General features: G+C 48.5%; 1 protein-coding gene across 3 annotated transcripts in view; it reads right to left on the bottom strand.

Moving 5' to 3' along the window:
* Window positions 1-15,945, bottom strand: part of ARHGAP22 (Rho GTPase activating protein 22) — a 193,494-nt gene that overhangs the window by 111,354 nt on the left and 66,195 nt on the right. For all 3 annotated transcript variants that reach the window (XM_073241236.1, XM_073241238.1, XM_073241237.1), the window contains one exon: window positions 8,407-8,494. In XM_073241236.1, coding sequence (XP_073097337.1) covers window positions 8,407-8,494 — 88 coding nt within the window. The remainder of the gene's footprint in view (window positions 1-8,406; window positions 8,495-15,945) is intronic.

The raw sequence follows: 15,945 nt of genomic DNA, 5'->3' as shown, positions 1-15,945 counted from the left end.
ATTGAGATGCCTGGAAGGACTTATCCAAGATGGGACACAGCACCTGGGTGCAGTGGCTGGCAGGAGGAAGAGCAGGCAGCAGGACCCTGGATGCCTTTGAGAATCTCTTCCCATCCCACAACTCTCCTGAAGCCCCAGGGAGTGTACCATTTCCATAGCAAATAAAACACACTGCCTGGTCTGTCCCTAGGCCCAAAGTATGGCTGTACCTACTCTTCATCACAGCACTTCACATCCACCTACGGGGTCACCAAGCCCCTCTGTGCCCTCCTTTCTTCTTGGTGGAGCAGCTGAGAGTTGCAGGTAAGTGTTTTGGCCTGCAGCATCCTTGCCATGATGGAGAAAGCACCATATCCTTAAGCCTCTCTTAGCACAGTGCCAGAACTGAACATGGCCCAGGATGGCTGCCTTCTTAATTCCAGACTGTTTCTGTGACTGTAACCTCTGAGCTCCTCATTTCTGTAGTTGCTTCTGAACCAGCCACATAATTTGCGGGTCCCAGTGCAAAACAAAAATGCAGGGCTCTGTCTTCAAAAAGTAACAGAGAAGGTGCCACTTAAGGTGTTTTACATTTAAAGATGTTTCTCCTTCTTCTGTGAACTCTCTTTTGACCTGTCCGAGTGTGGTGTGTGGACCGGCAGCATCAGCAAGCTTGGGAGCTTGTGAGAAATGCAGAGTCTCAGGCCCTACCCTAGACCTCGGGAATCAGTTGGGGATGAGCCCAACAGTCTGGGTTTTAACACGTTCTTAGGGGAATTCTGATAGACAGGAAAGTTTGAGAACAGCTGCCACAGAGCTAGCATTCCTTTGTTATTTTTAAAGCAACAGACTAAAGAAACTTGAACTCTTATTTGAAGCTTGCTTGCATATGGTGGATAAAAGAAAAATTGAAAGGAAGGAAAAGGGAGAAAGAGAAAAAGAAAGGAAGGAAGGTAGGAAAGGAGGGAAAATGGGGTGGCAGACGGTGGGGAAAGTGTCCTCTGAACTTCCACACATCCTAGTTCACTTGGTCACAGCCGTCTTGCCAAGTAGGTATTTTATTTCATTTACCAGATGATGAAAATGAGACTCAGAGCATTTAAGCTATTGCCCAAGTTCTCTCCATTAGTGAGTGGCAGAACTAAAATGTGAATCTAGGTATGTCTGACCACAAAGCCTAGGTGTTTTCATCAAGTTGTTCTTCTTCCCCCATTCTTTCCTTTAAGGGCATCTGCTGAGCACCCCTTCTGTGTCAGGCACTGCACGGAGCCATCTCCTCATCTAGGCCTGTGCTGTGCAATACGGTTCCACCATACATGGCTGCTGAGTGTTTGAATTGTGGCTAGTGTAACTGAGCAGTGAATTGTTAATTTCATTACTAAGTTGGCTCACATTATATTTCTATGAAATAGAGCTGCTCTAAAACAAGATTTTGATCAAAGGAATGAACTGCATGCTTCTCTTCAAGGGCATCTATTTCCAGGGTCACCCATGGAAATCACCTACACCTGGTCCTGCGTTTATTTGGGAAAAGTGAGGTTAAGACAGGCAGGCCGGACTGCAAGGTGGGAGAGTTCAAGCAGTCACTCCTGTATTTGCTGATTCCCCCACAGCTGGGGGTGGGGCAGCTTTGTGAACTGCTCATCTAATTCCATTTCTAGTCTTTGCGCTTCGTCTGGCGCTCTGCAGGCAAACCCAGCGGGGCCGTGTGAGGTCAGGCTGATATGCAGGCTGGCTGGTACCAGGTGCCGAGATAGGCTGAGATCGACATCCTGCTCAGAAGGTGGCTAATGAGATGAGCGATGCTCTGTGACTGTCAGGAGCACCGTATCAGTCTGCTTCTGCAGTTATCTGTGTGTGCTGGCTGCATTTCAAGGTCAGGCCTGAGAGAGCAGGCAGCGGTTCCTCTATCTGCTCCAAGCTGCAGGCTGGACATGAACAGGCAGCTGCAAGCTCAATGCCCAAGAGTGTTTTCAAAGACCCAGTGCAGCTGTAAGAAACTGCTGGAATCCATTCTCTCTGGGTGACACCTTGGAGGTCAGCACGGCCATCCCTCTTTCCTTACAGATGGAGATGGGGAAACTGAGTCCTAGGGAAGGGGGGAAATCCGATTTGGCTCCCCCAATGAATTAGGGGCTGAGCTGGGTCTGAAACACACTTACACAGGCCCCAAAGGCAGATACTGTACCTCATCAGGGTCTCCTTGCTTGGGAACGTGGTATGTCGGCTCGTAACTACAGAATCAGGGCTTGGCTTTGCGTGGCTGGGCTTTGGAGTTGCCTCCCCTGCATTGCTGTGAGCATTCCGGCAGGGCCTTTCCTCTTGCTCCTCCTGAGGCAGGGTGGTCCTGTCCACAGATGCTGGCCAGGGGCAAGGGTGGGGGCGTGGCATGGATGGTGGTGAAGGTGAACAGCAGCACACAGCCCCCCACCGTCCAGCCTGGTCCTTGCAATTCCCCATCACTACCCCTAGTGCTCTTTCTGACGGACTGCTTCGGTTTTTTTTTTTTTTAAGAAAACTCTATTGAATTATTTATGCATACCTTTCTTTTTTGGTATCATTAATATACAATTACATGAGCAACATTGTGGTTACTAAATTGCCTCCTCTGATAGACAGCTTTGATTTTAACCATCCCTCCTGCCAGCTGAAGACCTTGCACAGCTAATGCCCCAGCGCTTGTCCAGCATCTGAGGCCCTCCGCGACCTGGCCCATGCCCACCTTTCTGCAGTGGTCCTCTCCTCCCCGAGTCTCCTGTATATCATCCTTCTCTCGCCTCTGTGCCTCAGTGTACTCTATTCCCTCTTCTGGACCATTCTAGCAATGCCCTCCTCCTGTTTGACCATCTGGGTAATTTTTACTTTTCTGTCAAGGTTTGGCTTGAGTGACAGCCTCCCTAACCACCTAAGCCACCCCATTCTCTGCTCTGGGCTTCCAGGCCGGGGGACACCTCTATCTGAGCTCTTATCACACAGTTTGGGGATTGTTTACTTACAGGTAATAGCTAAGCAGTAACTGTGTTGTTAATGACAAATGGAGATTGTAGGGGGAAGGGAAGGATACTAAAATATCAGACACCTACTATGAGCCAGACACCAGGATCTCACAGCCTCCACAAGTGGCTCCATTATTATCCCCAGTTTACAAACAAGGAAACAGAGGCATGGGGGCACTCCGTGAATTGTCCAAAAACCACACAGGTCATGAGTGGCAGGGCTGGGCTTCTGTCTGGTTACCCCTTACTCTGGAGAGAGGGGTAGTCAGGAACACTGGCTCTAGCTGGATGCCGGGCAGACATTCCTGCCCTGCTGTGACGGCCCAGAAAGCAGGCGCAAAGGGAAGATGACTCCTGGGCTCATCCTCCCGATCCTCTCCCTTGGGACCTTCTTTTGCTTGGAGACACTGGCCTGCCCCTGAGGATCACCTGCATTCCTGGCATGCTTGGGCACAGCTGACCCCCATCTCCCTGATTTCCATGGAGTCCTGTTGCTTGCTTGCCCATACCTCAGCCCCCAACTCCTGTCTGGAGCTGAAAACCCAAGATCTCAAAGCTGTCCCCCACCCAAGACTATTGCCTGCAGGGTGCCCATCCAGTATTTGGGGAGTGGGTGGGAGCCCCATGCAGCCTGGTGGGAGAGGAGCCCAGGAGCTGTGTGGGAGAGCAGAGTGCCTGCTACAGCTCTGGACTGGGTGGCTTCCACCGCAGCATCCAGCACCATATCTTGAGAAACATGGTCTGTGGGGCCCAAAGCAGACAGACTCTGCAGTGGGAACCAGGCCCAGACTTCAGAGCAGCAGTATATGCTCAGGAAGACAGCACTTCCCTTCTCCCTCAATTCAAGGCAGCTCATAGCTCACACAGGCTTATCCACACTGGGGTCCCTGCACTCCCAGGAGGAAGTGTGCCTGAAAAGGCACCCTGTCCTGGGGCCCTGCTGTGGCTCTGTGGGAAGGACCAAGACCAGCAATATAACACCCAGTCCCCCCAAAACAGAATCATACTGCCATACTGTGTCAGATGGAGTGCAGGTTTGATGGGACTGCCACCTGTCCCCTCCCCACCTTTCCTGAGGCACCCAGGTTGCTCTGGGGGCTCCTTGCTCCCACCATGTGAAGCATTGGTGCTGGAGTGGACCAGGTGCTTGAGTGGACTGGCCTTTCTTCATCACCCCAATGTACACAGCACTGAGTTTTGGACTTGAGCAAGTGACAGCAGGACTGAGGACTCAGGCAGAGTTCAGCCTTCCCAGCCCAGAGCATGGACCATCTCCATTCCTGGCTCTGGGACCCCTTTGAAGCCCTGCAGCCTGCCCCTTCCACACATGGCTCTCCAGCTTCCTGTGATTCTGTGTGGCCCCACAGCCTCTGGCAATTCCCCCTTTGCCTGAGTTAGCCAGAGCTGGCCTCTGCTACCTGCATCTCTTGAAAGACATGCCTAGAAATGGAAATGACATGAGAGTCCAGAGGTTACTCCTGAGAAAGACTGAGGGCCCCATGTGAATCCCTGCAGTCAGCTGACCTGCCTCACTTGGTAGCATTTTGTAGACACTGGAAAAATAAAAGCATGCAGATACACTGCCTTGTTGATTACCAAGTCCGTTCCATCCAACACAAGCATCTCGTGGGGTAACAACTCTTTTTGTCCAGAGTGCCAAAGCCAGCCTCTCCACTCCCTACTCTGTTCCTGTCCGTGCAGATTTAGAGAGAGGCCTAAACATGGCCTGGGGCCTGATGGCCACATTGCCGAGAAGTAAAGGTCTGGGAGGCCAGTAGGATCATGCCTGCAAGGGGCAGACATATTTCAAAGGGCAGGGGGTTTGCCAGGTAAATTCTGGTCACCAGTGACAATGTGTGTGGGTTTTTGCCATACCACCAAGCAATTCTTTGACACCAGCTAGGTGTCCTACTATTTAACTCAGTTCTCATACTATCTACCTGGAGATAATGTCAGATTCCACAGGTTAAGGGTTCAGTCCTACAAGACTGCACCTCTTCCCCCCTCCATCACCCACCCAGGATGCCAGCTGCAAGTCCAGATTGTCACCTGTGCTTCTGACTAACTGGATCATAGATTAGAGGTTCCAAGGACTCCTTTGTTGGGTTCAGTTCATTTGCTAGAGCAGTTCACAGAACTCAGAGAAATATTTTACTTCCTATATTATTGGTTTATTATAAAAAGATGTAACTCAGAAATAGCCAGATGGAAGAGCTGCATAGGACAAGGTATAGGGAAGGGGAATGGGGCATCCATGTCTTCCTCGAGCGTGACACTTCCCCACATCTCCACATGTTCACCAACTGAAAGTCTCTGCACCTCGTCCTTTTTGGGTTTTCATGGAGACTTCATTACACAGGCACAGTTGATTAAATCACTGTTGATTGAACTTGATCTTCAGTCTCTGTCCCCTCCAATGAGGGCAGGAGGTGGGACTGAAAGTCCCAACCCTCTAAACACCTGGCTGGTTCTACTGGTCACCAGCCCACATCCTTAAGTGTGTCCCAAAGTCACTTCTTTAGCATAACTAAAGACGCCTTTAATACTCTCCTCATTTAGGGAATTCCAAGGGTTTTTAGGAGATTTGTGAAGACCAAATATGTATTTCTTATTATAAATCACAGTATCACACAGGGTAGCTACCTACCTGGCAGGAGAAGGGCCCAGGTGGGGAGAGCCAGGGACCTGGCATCCCAGTGCCTGTCTGGCTCCTTCCTGCTGGTGCACAGCGGGACTCTGGGGACCCAGCAAGAATCAGAGGTGTGGCCTGGCTGGAAGGGTGGGTGGCTGGGGGTGGGGAGGAGAGCACGCTGGGCCTGTAGGGGAATGGGCCGGTCTCTCCACCAGGTGGCACTCACAGTATAATTTTTCCTCATTTTTAAAATTCTATCTTGATGAAAAATTGTGATTTTTTTTAATACTGTTGAAGAGCACAGATAGAACTAGGACTTAAAATTCATGTGGCTGATCTCATGCATTATCATACCTGAGTTATATCACATTTGCAAGAGCTGCCAAGTTCGTCCCCCTCTGGGGCATTGGGTGTGGCAGACACACCCGCCCCAGGCCTTCCCAGGCCCGGCTGATCTGTCCAGCCCAGACCATTACACCTTTCTTAGTGCTCCCCAGAGGCTGACTGGACCTTTCTCTGCCCACCACCAGACCTGCCTTCCCTGAACGCCCTCACACTGCCTGGCCCCCAACCCCAGGGTTTTCAGGGGTGGTCACATGGGCAAAGGCAAGAAGGCAGAGAAGGACAGCTCTGGGACCTGCATGAATCTGGTGCTTAGACAGACAGCTGCTGTATTTGGGATAAAGGGATGCAAGCAGCTCTCCTTCCTGCAACTGCATCCTTAGACTGGCTGGCCCCGGTGTGACTGAGGCTAGAACCTGTCTGAGGTGCTTGTGATGAGGGCTGGTTCAGGGTGTGGCTTTGGCAGTCAGGCTGTCTGGGAACCAGCTCTGACACTACTGCCATCTAGCTGTGTGTCCTTGGGCAAGCCACCTATCCTTTCTATCCCAGTGTCCTTTTATATAAAATAGTCATAGAAGTACCCCTACTCTATAGGGATGTTTTGCGTATTGTGGTAGCAGAATAATGGCTCCACAGAGATTTCCGCTCCTAATCCCCAGAACCTGTGAATGTCACTTTACGTAGCAAATGGGTCTCCCTCCCAGAGTCAAAGAGATCCTTGTAAATAGCTCTGAACCAGATAAAGAGTGTGTACACTTGTGGTTTTCCCCATCTGGTCCTTGGGGCACATGGTCAGTGCCTTTCTGAATTGATGGCTAGAGTGCACTGTCTTCTACCTTTAGTCCTGGCCTCCCCTTATTGCCCCCAACAGCCAGGCTCAGGGCCCCTGCTCCCTAACCCATCCCTTGCTTCCATTTCCAGCTCCCCGTTCTCCAGATGGCATGGCCTTGCTTCATTTCTTCTCTATCTTCTTTGCAGATGTATTTACTCCTGTTTCATAGTCAACCAAGCCACCATTTTCCATTCCATACCCTAGGATCTCCCTGTTGCCTCTTCCTGTTGCCGTTTTGATACCAATATTTCTTGCAGTAAATGAAATACTCAAGTTGGGAATACCCAAATGAAACTGTGGGTTTTGGAATCTTGCATACAAGGCATGCAGTTGGGGACAGTCTTCTTGAATTTCCCCTTCTGCCTGTGCCTCCTGGAATTCCCAGTGTGGACAGAGTAAAGGTGAACATGCCCCTGTCTCAGGCTTGGATTTGCTCACTCCTGCTCCCAGTGGGCCGCTGCTTGCTGGCCTGAACCTAGGCTGATCCATCCCACTGTGCATAGCTGACAACCAGGTCATCTCGTTGGACTGCTTGGGGAAGGGGGTGCTGCTCTGAGACTGAAAACTGACTGGCTCACAGACCCAGTGAGAACTTAGCACACACTCTATTCACAGCCACCACTTCCCAGAAGGAAGTCTCAGTTCCTACACAATGACTAGCTGCCTGCAGCTGTCACCCTTGGTGCCCTGCCCAGACCCTGTTCCCTCCCTGAGGAACTCACTGTTTCCATCCTTGCTGGTGGCCTCTTTGCTCAAGCACCTGCAATGATTGAAGGCATCTGTTTGCAGAAGGCCCCATGCCTGGCTCCCTCAAGGCCCCATGCATAAGGCAGGCCAGAAATGCCAGAGATAGCTCCCTAGGGAGCAGTTCCCAATTAATGGCTGGGGGGTACACCCCCCAGCCTCCTCAGCCCTTAGGTGAGACACCTCTGAGGCCTGTCCCCATAGTGTCCAAAAGATCCCCTTGGAAGTGACTCCTGGTACCCACAGCAGCAGTCCACCTGCTAGCATTCCCTGACTGGCTCTTCTCCCCCTCCATGCTTCTTGGGAAGTCCTCCGAATAAGAAGACAGCAGTTCTTTGGGTTAAATTACTCCCCTCCTTCCCTCCACATTGCAGTTCTGTTTTGGGATTCATGATAAAGCTTATTTTTATACTATGAATCTGTGCTGTGGGCTTTCCCTGAACTTATTTGCATATGACCCAGATGTTGTCTTTGGACCTTCACCCTAAGATGTCCCTGTTGACTGGCTTCTTCCCTTGTGTTTATTATGAATTTTAAAATCCACATTTTCCTCTCATCCAAAAACTAATTATTCAGATAATTGATGGGTTTTTCTAATTTCCCCCTAAATATGCAACATCCTCTAGATTTGGCCCAAGTTTCTGAGTAGTGCTTGGAGACGTGTTGGTGTTCCTATAGGGAGAAGCATTGTGGAGGAAAACCTGGACCTTCACAGGCCAGAGGTGCAGTGACACCGCCACAGGCCCACCAGGGCCAGCCGCAGCACAGTGCTGAAAGGCGTGCAGGCCTACCTGGGTGATCTCAGGCCAGAGATGCGGTGACACCCCCACAGGGCCACCAGAGCCAGCCACAGCACAGTGCTGAAAGGCGTGCAGGCCTACCTGGGCTGATCTCGAAGAGGTGCTTCCCTGGGTCCTCAGGGTCAGGAAGAAGTTCAGTCACCTGGGTCCCTTGTAGAGAAATGAATCCCTAAAATGGAGAGACAAACACCAACACAGGGAGCATGAGATGGCTGTGAAATGGGTCCTGTCCTCAGTTCTCCTGGGGATGGCGTGGGGCTGAGGGGCTGAGACCCAGCCCTCCAGGCCCTAGCTGGGCAGACAGGGTGCTGGGACAGCACAGGCCTCCTCTCCACCACAGGGACCAGGATCAGCTGAGGCTCTGCACGGGGTCCCTGGGGGAGTGGCTCTGTGGTCTGCACACCCGTTTGGAGCTCTGCCCAGACATTCCTCCTCTGGCTACGGCATGGAAATCCAAGTGTGGTGGAAGGAGGAGGGCTCTTGTCACCTGGGCCCCTCTGTTCCAGGACACCCCCCTGGAGACTTTCTGGGGCAGGAGTTTTAGGCTGTTGAGGGTCAGGGAGAGGAAGGCTGGCACATTGGGGCTGGAGTAATGGTCCCTGGGGTGCCATGGGGGAGGGGGTGAATAGACCTGTATGAGTCCAGTTCTGCCCCCACCTGACTGCATGGATTTCATTCTTTGCCTGTTGAAAGGGAGTCAGCGAGCACACAGGAGGTACCCAGCATAGATCATGCCATATGCCTGGTATATCTGTGCATGTACATTACAGGGGGTGGGTGGTTCTTGCTCTCTAATGCTGAAATCTGGTAGTACCCAGCTGAGATGCAGGGAAAGAGCACAGAGTGTAGGGATGGGGGAGCTCAGTTTGAGTCCCAGCCCTGCACTTCTGGGCTGTTTGACCTCAGGCAAACTGCATAACTCTCTGAGTGCCCACATCTATGCAATGGAACAGTAACTCCCACTTCTTAGGGGTGCTGAGACACCATATCCTGTTCAGGAAGGCCTGTTCTAGATGAAATGCTGTCATAACTGCCTTTACTCCCCCTTTCCCCTCCCGCCAGGCTAGGAGGGGCCTCCTTTTCCCCTCTTCTCTGTGCTAGGGTCTAGGGTGGGGCAAGGAGGCTGCTTGCATCACCTCTTCCACCTCCATCTCCTTGTCCAGGAAGATGGGAATAGCAGTACCTAGCCACATGGGGCCTCTGAAAGATAAAATTCAATTTACACCAAGAGCCGGGATTATAGTACAAGTTCTTAAAAAGTAGCTCTGAGTGTTTTTCCATTTAGCTGGAGTAGAAAGTAATGTCATTGTCAATAGTGTTACTCCCATTTTATGGATGACAGATACTGAGGCCCAGGCAGGAAAGGCAAAATGCCCAGAACTACGCAGATAATTACTGAAACAGCAAACGCTGGAGACCCACCCATTAGCCAGTGATGGATCTTGTCCACACCCTCTAATGGGCACACTTCCCCATCCTGGAGCTGCAGTCCTAATTTATTCCCAGTAGCCCCAGGCTCCCTAGAAAGAAAGTAACTGTTAATTCAGTTACAGTGATTACCAGCTGATTCTCTGGTTTATTGCTGTAATTTATCTAAAGCAAGCATCTGTGGGTAAAGACGTCCTGCCTTTATGTTGCTTAAATGAGAAAAGGCATTTCCATATGCCCTCCAGCACAAGATGCCAGCAGCTGTGTGGAGGCTCCAGTCACCCTATTAAACACTAGAGTTGCCTGGAAGAGATGGCAGTGGTGAGGGGAACGCTCTGTGAGCACACGTGGCACAGGGATGGGAGGCTAGAAGTGACCCGGCCCTTCTCCTCACCTGGGCAGGAGCAGGCGCACAGATGCCATTCCCCCACCCTAGGGGCAGTCCTGACACACAATAATAGCTGGGGTTTATTAAGCAAACACAGATCTCATTGTGTGCAAGGCATTGCTCAAAGCACTTCCCAAGCACTAATGCATTTAATGCTCACAACAGCCCTACAAAAATATTATAATTATTCCTATTTCACAGATAAGGAAATTGGGATGTTTCAAAGAGAGGTCAAACAATTTTCCTGAGGTCATACAGCCAGTAAGTAACTGAGCCAGGATTTGAACCTAGGTAATTAGGCTGGAGTTTAAGAGTTGAGTACGAGTGAAATGAAGAAAGGCCTTGGCAAGGATCAGTCACTAGCAGGCTGGTGGGGATGGCACCAGGTTGGTCTGAGGCTTACTCTGTGTGCAAGAAGCTGCCGCTGAGAGCTGGGCTGTGACTTTCAGACATGCTCCTACCTCCCATTTAGGTGATTCCCAATGTGGCCTGCACCATGGCAAGGGGCCCTCAGAGTGGGCTTTGGGCCACCCAGACCCCTCCTACCTCCTGCATATCAAGAACAGAGCTTTGATTCCAGTACGTTGCTTGGGCCCTGGGTCAGGTAGGGAGAAAGAAACAGGGAAAAAGGGGAGTCTAGTTTCCCACTCCTAACAGTGAGGCAAAGACATGTAAGGAGTCAGGATGAAGCATCCAGGTGGAGCACTCAGAGCAGGCATCAGACTCACTCGGGGGCTTGTTAGAACACAGAGCACTAGGGCTGGTGCTGTAGTGGTAACAATTTAACAACAGTATATCTGAAAAAAATAAGGCTACATGATTTGTAGCATTCACCAACTTCTGTTTTGTAAATACCCCTATTGCTGATTTCATGACTTCATTGAACATGGGAAGAAATGCACCACAGTGTTCCCCCCACCTCAGCAGAGGTCAGTCACCTCAAGACCACAGGTGAATGAAGTCAAACAATCAGGGATGATGCATTTGGAGTACTTATTACCTGTTTTAAATATAATTATTTACTCTTAGGCTTGTCTGATTTAATTTCTAATAATGGAAGGTTTTAACAACTGGCTGGCAAGCATAGCACTGGACCCACCCCTGGGGTTTCCGATTCTATAGGTCTGGGGAAAGTAGGAGAGCCTGCATTTCTAACCAGTTTTCTGGTGCTGCTGGCCCTGGGAAATACACCTGGAGACCTGCGGTAGGGGTGCTTAGAGAACCAAAGGAAGGTGCTTTTCCCACTCCCAGCATGACAGAATGAGGGCTTACTCAGCACCTCAGTTTCCTCATACGTAAAATGAAAATAATAGTAATATCTACATCAGGAGGCTGCTGCGAGGGTTACATGATGTGATATTTGCCCACTGGCCTTGGAGTGTGCCTTGGACACATGTAAGCCACGAGGATAAGGAATACCTGCCTCCAGCCTCTCAGTGCCCTAGATGAGAGGGGTCTAGGGTTTCCCGAAAAGCCCAAAGTGCATGCTACCATTTTGGAGGGGCCCAGTGGGGCTCCTCACTGCAGTGCCTTTTGGTAGAAAGAGGATGCAAACCCCAGGCACACAACAGGTTCCCACAAAGATCAGTCCCCTTTTTCCTCTCCCATGTGTCTCAGCTCATGTGCATCTGTTGTGTTTTGCTACTTACTCAGGCTGCATATCCAAGTTTATCCTGAGAGGCTGTAACTGACTTACTTCATCTTTAGCTCCACACCAATGCAGCCATTGGTGTAAATGATTAGTGGACAAAGAACATACCATTCTGTCTGTGTCCAGCAGGGCCCCACTCCCAGACCTGCTGCTTCCTCTCCATACTTTGTGAATGTACCAACCTGAAGGAGGTCTGTGGGCAGGAGATGGGGTCCCCAGCCACAAGCTCCAGGGACTCCATGGTTCACAGAACAACCTCTGGGAAATGGGTAAGGCTCAACTGGCACAGAAGACTTAGGAGAGAGTATATTTCTTAAAATAGTGTCAAGTTAGAAGGCTTATTCAAAATGCATCATTTCTATAGCATATGAAATGCAAACTCAAAGAACACTGCAGGTAGAGGGAAAACTACTTAGAGATTAGCTCAGCTCCCTCTCATTTGTCTAAACCTAACAATGGGGAACCCATGATGTGGTGCAACCCTCAGGAGAGGTTGGTACAATTTCAATCTTTTTGAATTTACCAAGGCTCTTTTTGGGGCCTAGTATATGATCTATTCTTGAAAATGTTCCATGTGCACTTGAGAAGAATGTGTATTCTGCTGCTTTTGGGTGTAGAGTTCTGTAGATGTCTGTTAGGTCCATCTGTTCTAATATGTTGTTCAGTGCCTCTGTCTCCTTACTTATTTTCTGTCTGGTTGATATGTCCTTCAGAGGTAGTGGAATGTTGAAGTCTCCTAGAATGAATGCATTGGAGTCTATTTTCCCTTTTAATTCTATTAGCATTTGTTTCATATATGTAGGTGTTACTGTGTTGGGTGCATAGATATTTATAATGGTTATATCTTCTTGTTGGATTGACCCTTTTATCATTATGTAATGTCCTTCTTTGACTCTTGTGACTTTCTTTGTTTTGAAGTCTATTTTGTCTGATACAAGTACTGCAACTCCTGCTGTTTTCTCCCTATTGTTGCCTGAAATATCTCTTTCCATCCCTTCACTTTTAGTCATTGTATGTCTTTGGGTTTAAAGTGAGTCTCTTGTAGAGAACATATAGATGGGTCTTGTTTTTTTGTCCATTCAGTGACTCTATGTCTTTTGATTGGTGCATTCAGTCCATTTACATTTAGGGTGATTATTGATAGGTATGTACTTATTGCCATTGCAGGCTTTAGATTCATGGTTACCAAAGGTTCAAGGTTAACTTCTTTACTATCTAAGAGTCTAACTTAACTCACTTAATATGCTATTAAAACAGAACCTAAAGGTTCTTTTCTTTTTCTCCTCCTTTTTCTTCCTCCTCCATTCTTTATATATTAGATATCATATTCTGTACTCTTTGTCTATCCCTTGATTGACTTTGGGGATAGTTAATTTAATTTTGCATTTGCTTAGTAATTAGCTGTTCTAGTTTCTTTACTGTGGTTTTATTACTTCTGGTGACAGCTATTAAACCTTAGGTACACTTCCATCTATAGCAGTCCCTCCAAAATAGACTGTAGAGATGGTTTGTGGAAGGCAAATTCTCTCAGCTTTGCTTATCTGGAAATTGTTTAATCCCTCCATCAAATTTAAATATTGATCTTGCTGGATAAAGTAATCTTGGTTCAAGGCCCTTCTGCTTCATTGCGTTAAATACATCATGCCACTCCCTTCTGGCATGTAAGGTTTCTGCTGAGAAGTCTGATGATAGCCTGGTGGGCTTTCCTTTGTATGTGATCTTATTTCTCTCTCTCTGGCTGCTTTTAGTAGTCTGTCCTTATCCTTGATCTTTGCCATTTTAGTTACTATATGTCTTGGTGTTGTCTTCCTTAGGTCTCTTGTGTTGGGAGATCTGTGCATCTCCATGGCCTGACAGACTATCTCTTCCCCACGTTGAGGAAGTTTTCAGGAATTACCTCCTCAAAGACACTGTCTATCCCCTTTTCTCTCTCTTCTTCCTCTGGTACCCCTATAATGCAAATATTGTTCTGTTTGGATTTGTCACACAGTTCTCTCAATATTCTTTCATTCTTAGAGATCCTTTTTCTCTCTGTGCCTCAGCTTCTTTGTATACCTCCTCTCTAGTTTCTACTTCATTTATCATCTTCTCCACTGTATCTAATCTGCTTTTAATATCCTCCATTGTGCTCTTCAATGATTAGATCTCTGACATGAATTCCTTCCTGAGTTCTTGAATATCTTTCTGTACCTCCATGAGCATGTTAATGATTTTTATCTTGAACTTTCTTTCAGGAAGATTCATGAGGTTGATGTCCTTTAAATCTTTCTCAGGAGTTGTATTAATAATTTTACTTTGAACCAGGTTCCTTTGGCATTTCATATTTGTATATGGCACCCTCTAGTGCCCAGAAGCTCTACTCTCTGGAGCTGCTCAGCCCCTGAAGCAATGTTGGGGGACTCAGGGGAGTGGTATTGGTGCCTGGGGGGAGGAAAGAGCTGTTTCCTGCTTCCCAGCTGCTATGTCTGTCTCTACTGCCTGAACCAGTGGGCCAAGCACACAGGTATAAGCCTCTATGCTTTGTGTTTGTAGTTGCTGTAGACAGATCTTCCCTCTGGTTGGCCTAACACCAGGGTAGGCTTTGGTGTGACTGGCTGGGAGAAAGGCACAGTAGGCTGCATATCATGGAGGGGGTCCTTGGAGATGCATAGCCAGCCAGGGAGCTGGAGCACCTGAAGATCGTGAAAGCTCCCAACCTGCTGGGCAGAGTGCACCAAGACAATTTTGTCAACCTGTCCTTTCTCCTGAGCAGTAAGCTCTGTGCAACTGTTGCCCCTTTAGCAGCCCTCTTGCTAAGGGCTTCCTTGTTAGGAAGTCTCTCAGCCTGCCCGCCTTTCTATTGTCCCAGAGCAGCTGGATATGGATCCCTGCTTTCCACCAGCGGCTGGAATCTCAGTCTCTCCAGGAATTCTGCCTTTCTTAGATTTCCAACCCCCTAATCATGAGAGTACCATGCAAGCATCATGAAATGTAGGTTTGTGTTCCCAGAGCAGATCTCCAGAGTTAGGTATTCAGCAGTCCCAGGCCTCCATTCCCTCCCCGCTCCGTTTCTCTTCCTCCTGCCAGTGAGCTGGGGTGGTGGAAGGGTTTGGGTCCTGCTGGGCCACAGCTTTGGTACATTACCCTGTTCAGTGAGGTCTGCTCTTTTCTCCAGGTGTATGCAGTCTGGCCCAGTCCTCTTTCCTGTTGTTCTTTCAGGATTAGTTGTAGTAATTATATTTTCATATTGTATGCGGTTTTAGGAGGAAGCCTCTGTCTCACCTCTCCTGCCGCCATCTTTAATCCTCTCTGTTTTGAGTATTTCATTAGCTAATGACTCAGCAGCACTGGTGAGAGTTAAGTGCTGTTGTTATGGTTTGTGAATTATTACATAGCCAAGGAATAGAGTCCACTTATGACAACTTTACAGGAGTTGGAATATATACAAACATTTAAACACAATTATAAGGGTCTGTAATTACTGTGACACTTAGGTGGGACTCAAGCACATCCAGGGCTGAGGCTTGGTTTTCTTACTTGTAAAATGGAGGATATTGACCTCTGTTCTTTGCTCCTCACTGGGCTGCCTGAGCTAGTGCTTTGTAAGCACTAAAGGCTGAATGAATATGACAAGTGCTAAAGGCTTGTCATAATTATTATTTGAAAACCTCTTTTGGTCACTATACCAGTTTATTTGGTTTGTTTCTGGAATCAACCCCCCTCACCTGTAATAACATTGTTTGTGTCACAAATTAAGGTCTGATGTGGATTTAAGGATCCCAGGATAGTGAAGGGCAGGGTTCCTCCTTGTGATTAGAGTCCTGTGGGGATCTCCTGCAGGGCCTGGGATGTCTACACTTCTCCCACTGGTCTGAGTTTTGGGGTTTCTGTGATAGTTCTGAGATCTTCATACTCTATTTCAGCTCTCTCTCCAACTTGATCAAAGGCTGGCTCTCTGGGAAGTCCTCATTTTTCACCTTGTCTAGAGAGAGACTGTTTGAAGAACCAACTTCTGAAACGAGCTTCTTAGCAATGGTCATGATAAGATTCTCCACTGGCAGCATCTTAGAAAATTGCAGACACATTTTAAAAAGCAATCACTCAGGGTTTCTTATCTCCTGTAATTCTAATTATGGCCTCAGATCAATCTTAAAAAGCTTTAGCCTCTGACACT

Source organism: Manis javanica, chromosome 7 (assembly GCF_040802235.1).
Source record: "Manis javanica isolate MJ-LG chromosome 7, MJ_LKY, whole genome shotgun sequence".
In the NCBI taxonomy this organism is placed as follows: domain Eukaryota; kingdom Metazoa; phylum Chordata; class Mammalia; order Pholidota; family Manidae; genus Manis; species Manis javanica.
This window is presented reverse-complemented; position numbering and strand designations above follow the sequence as displayed.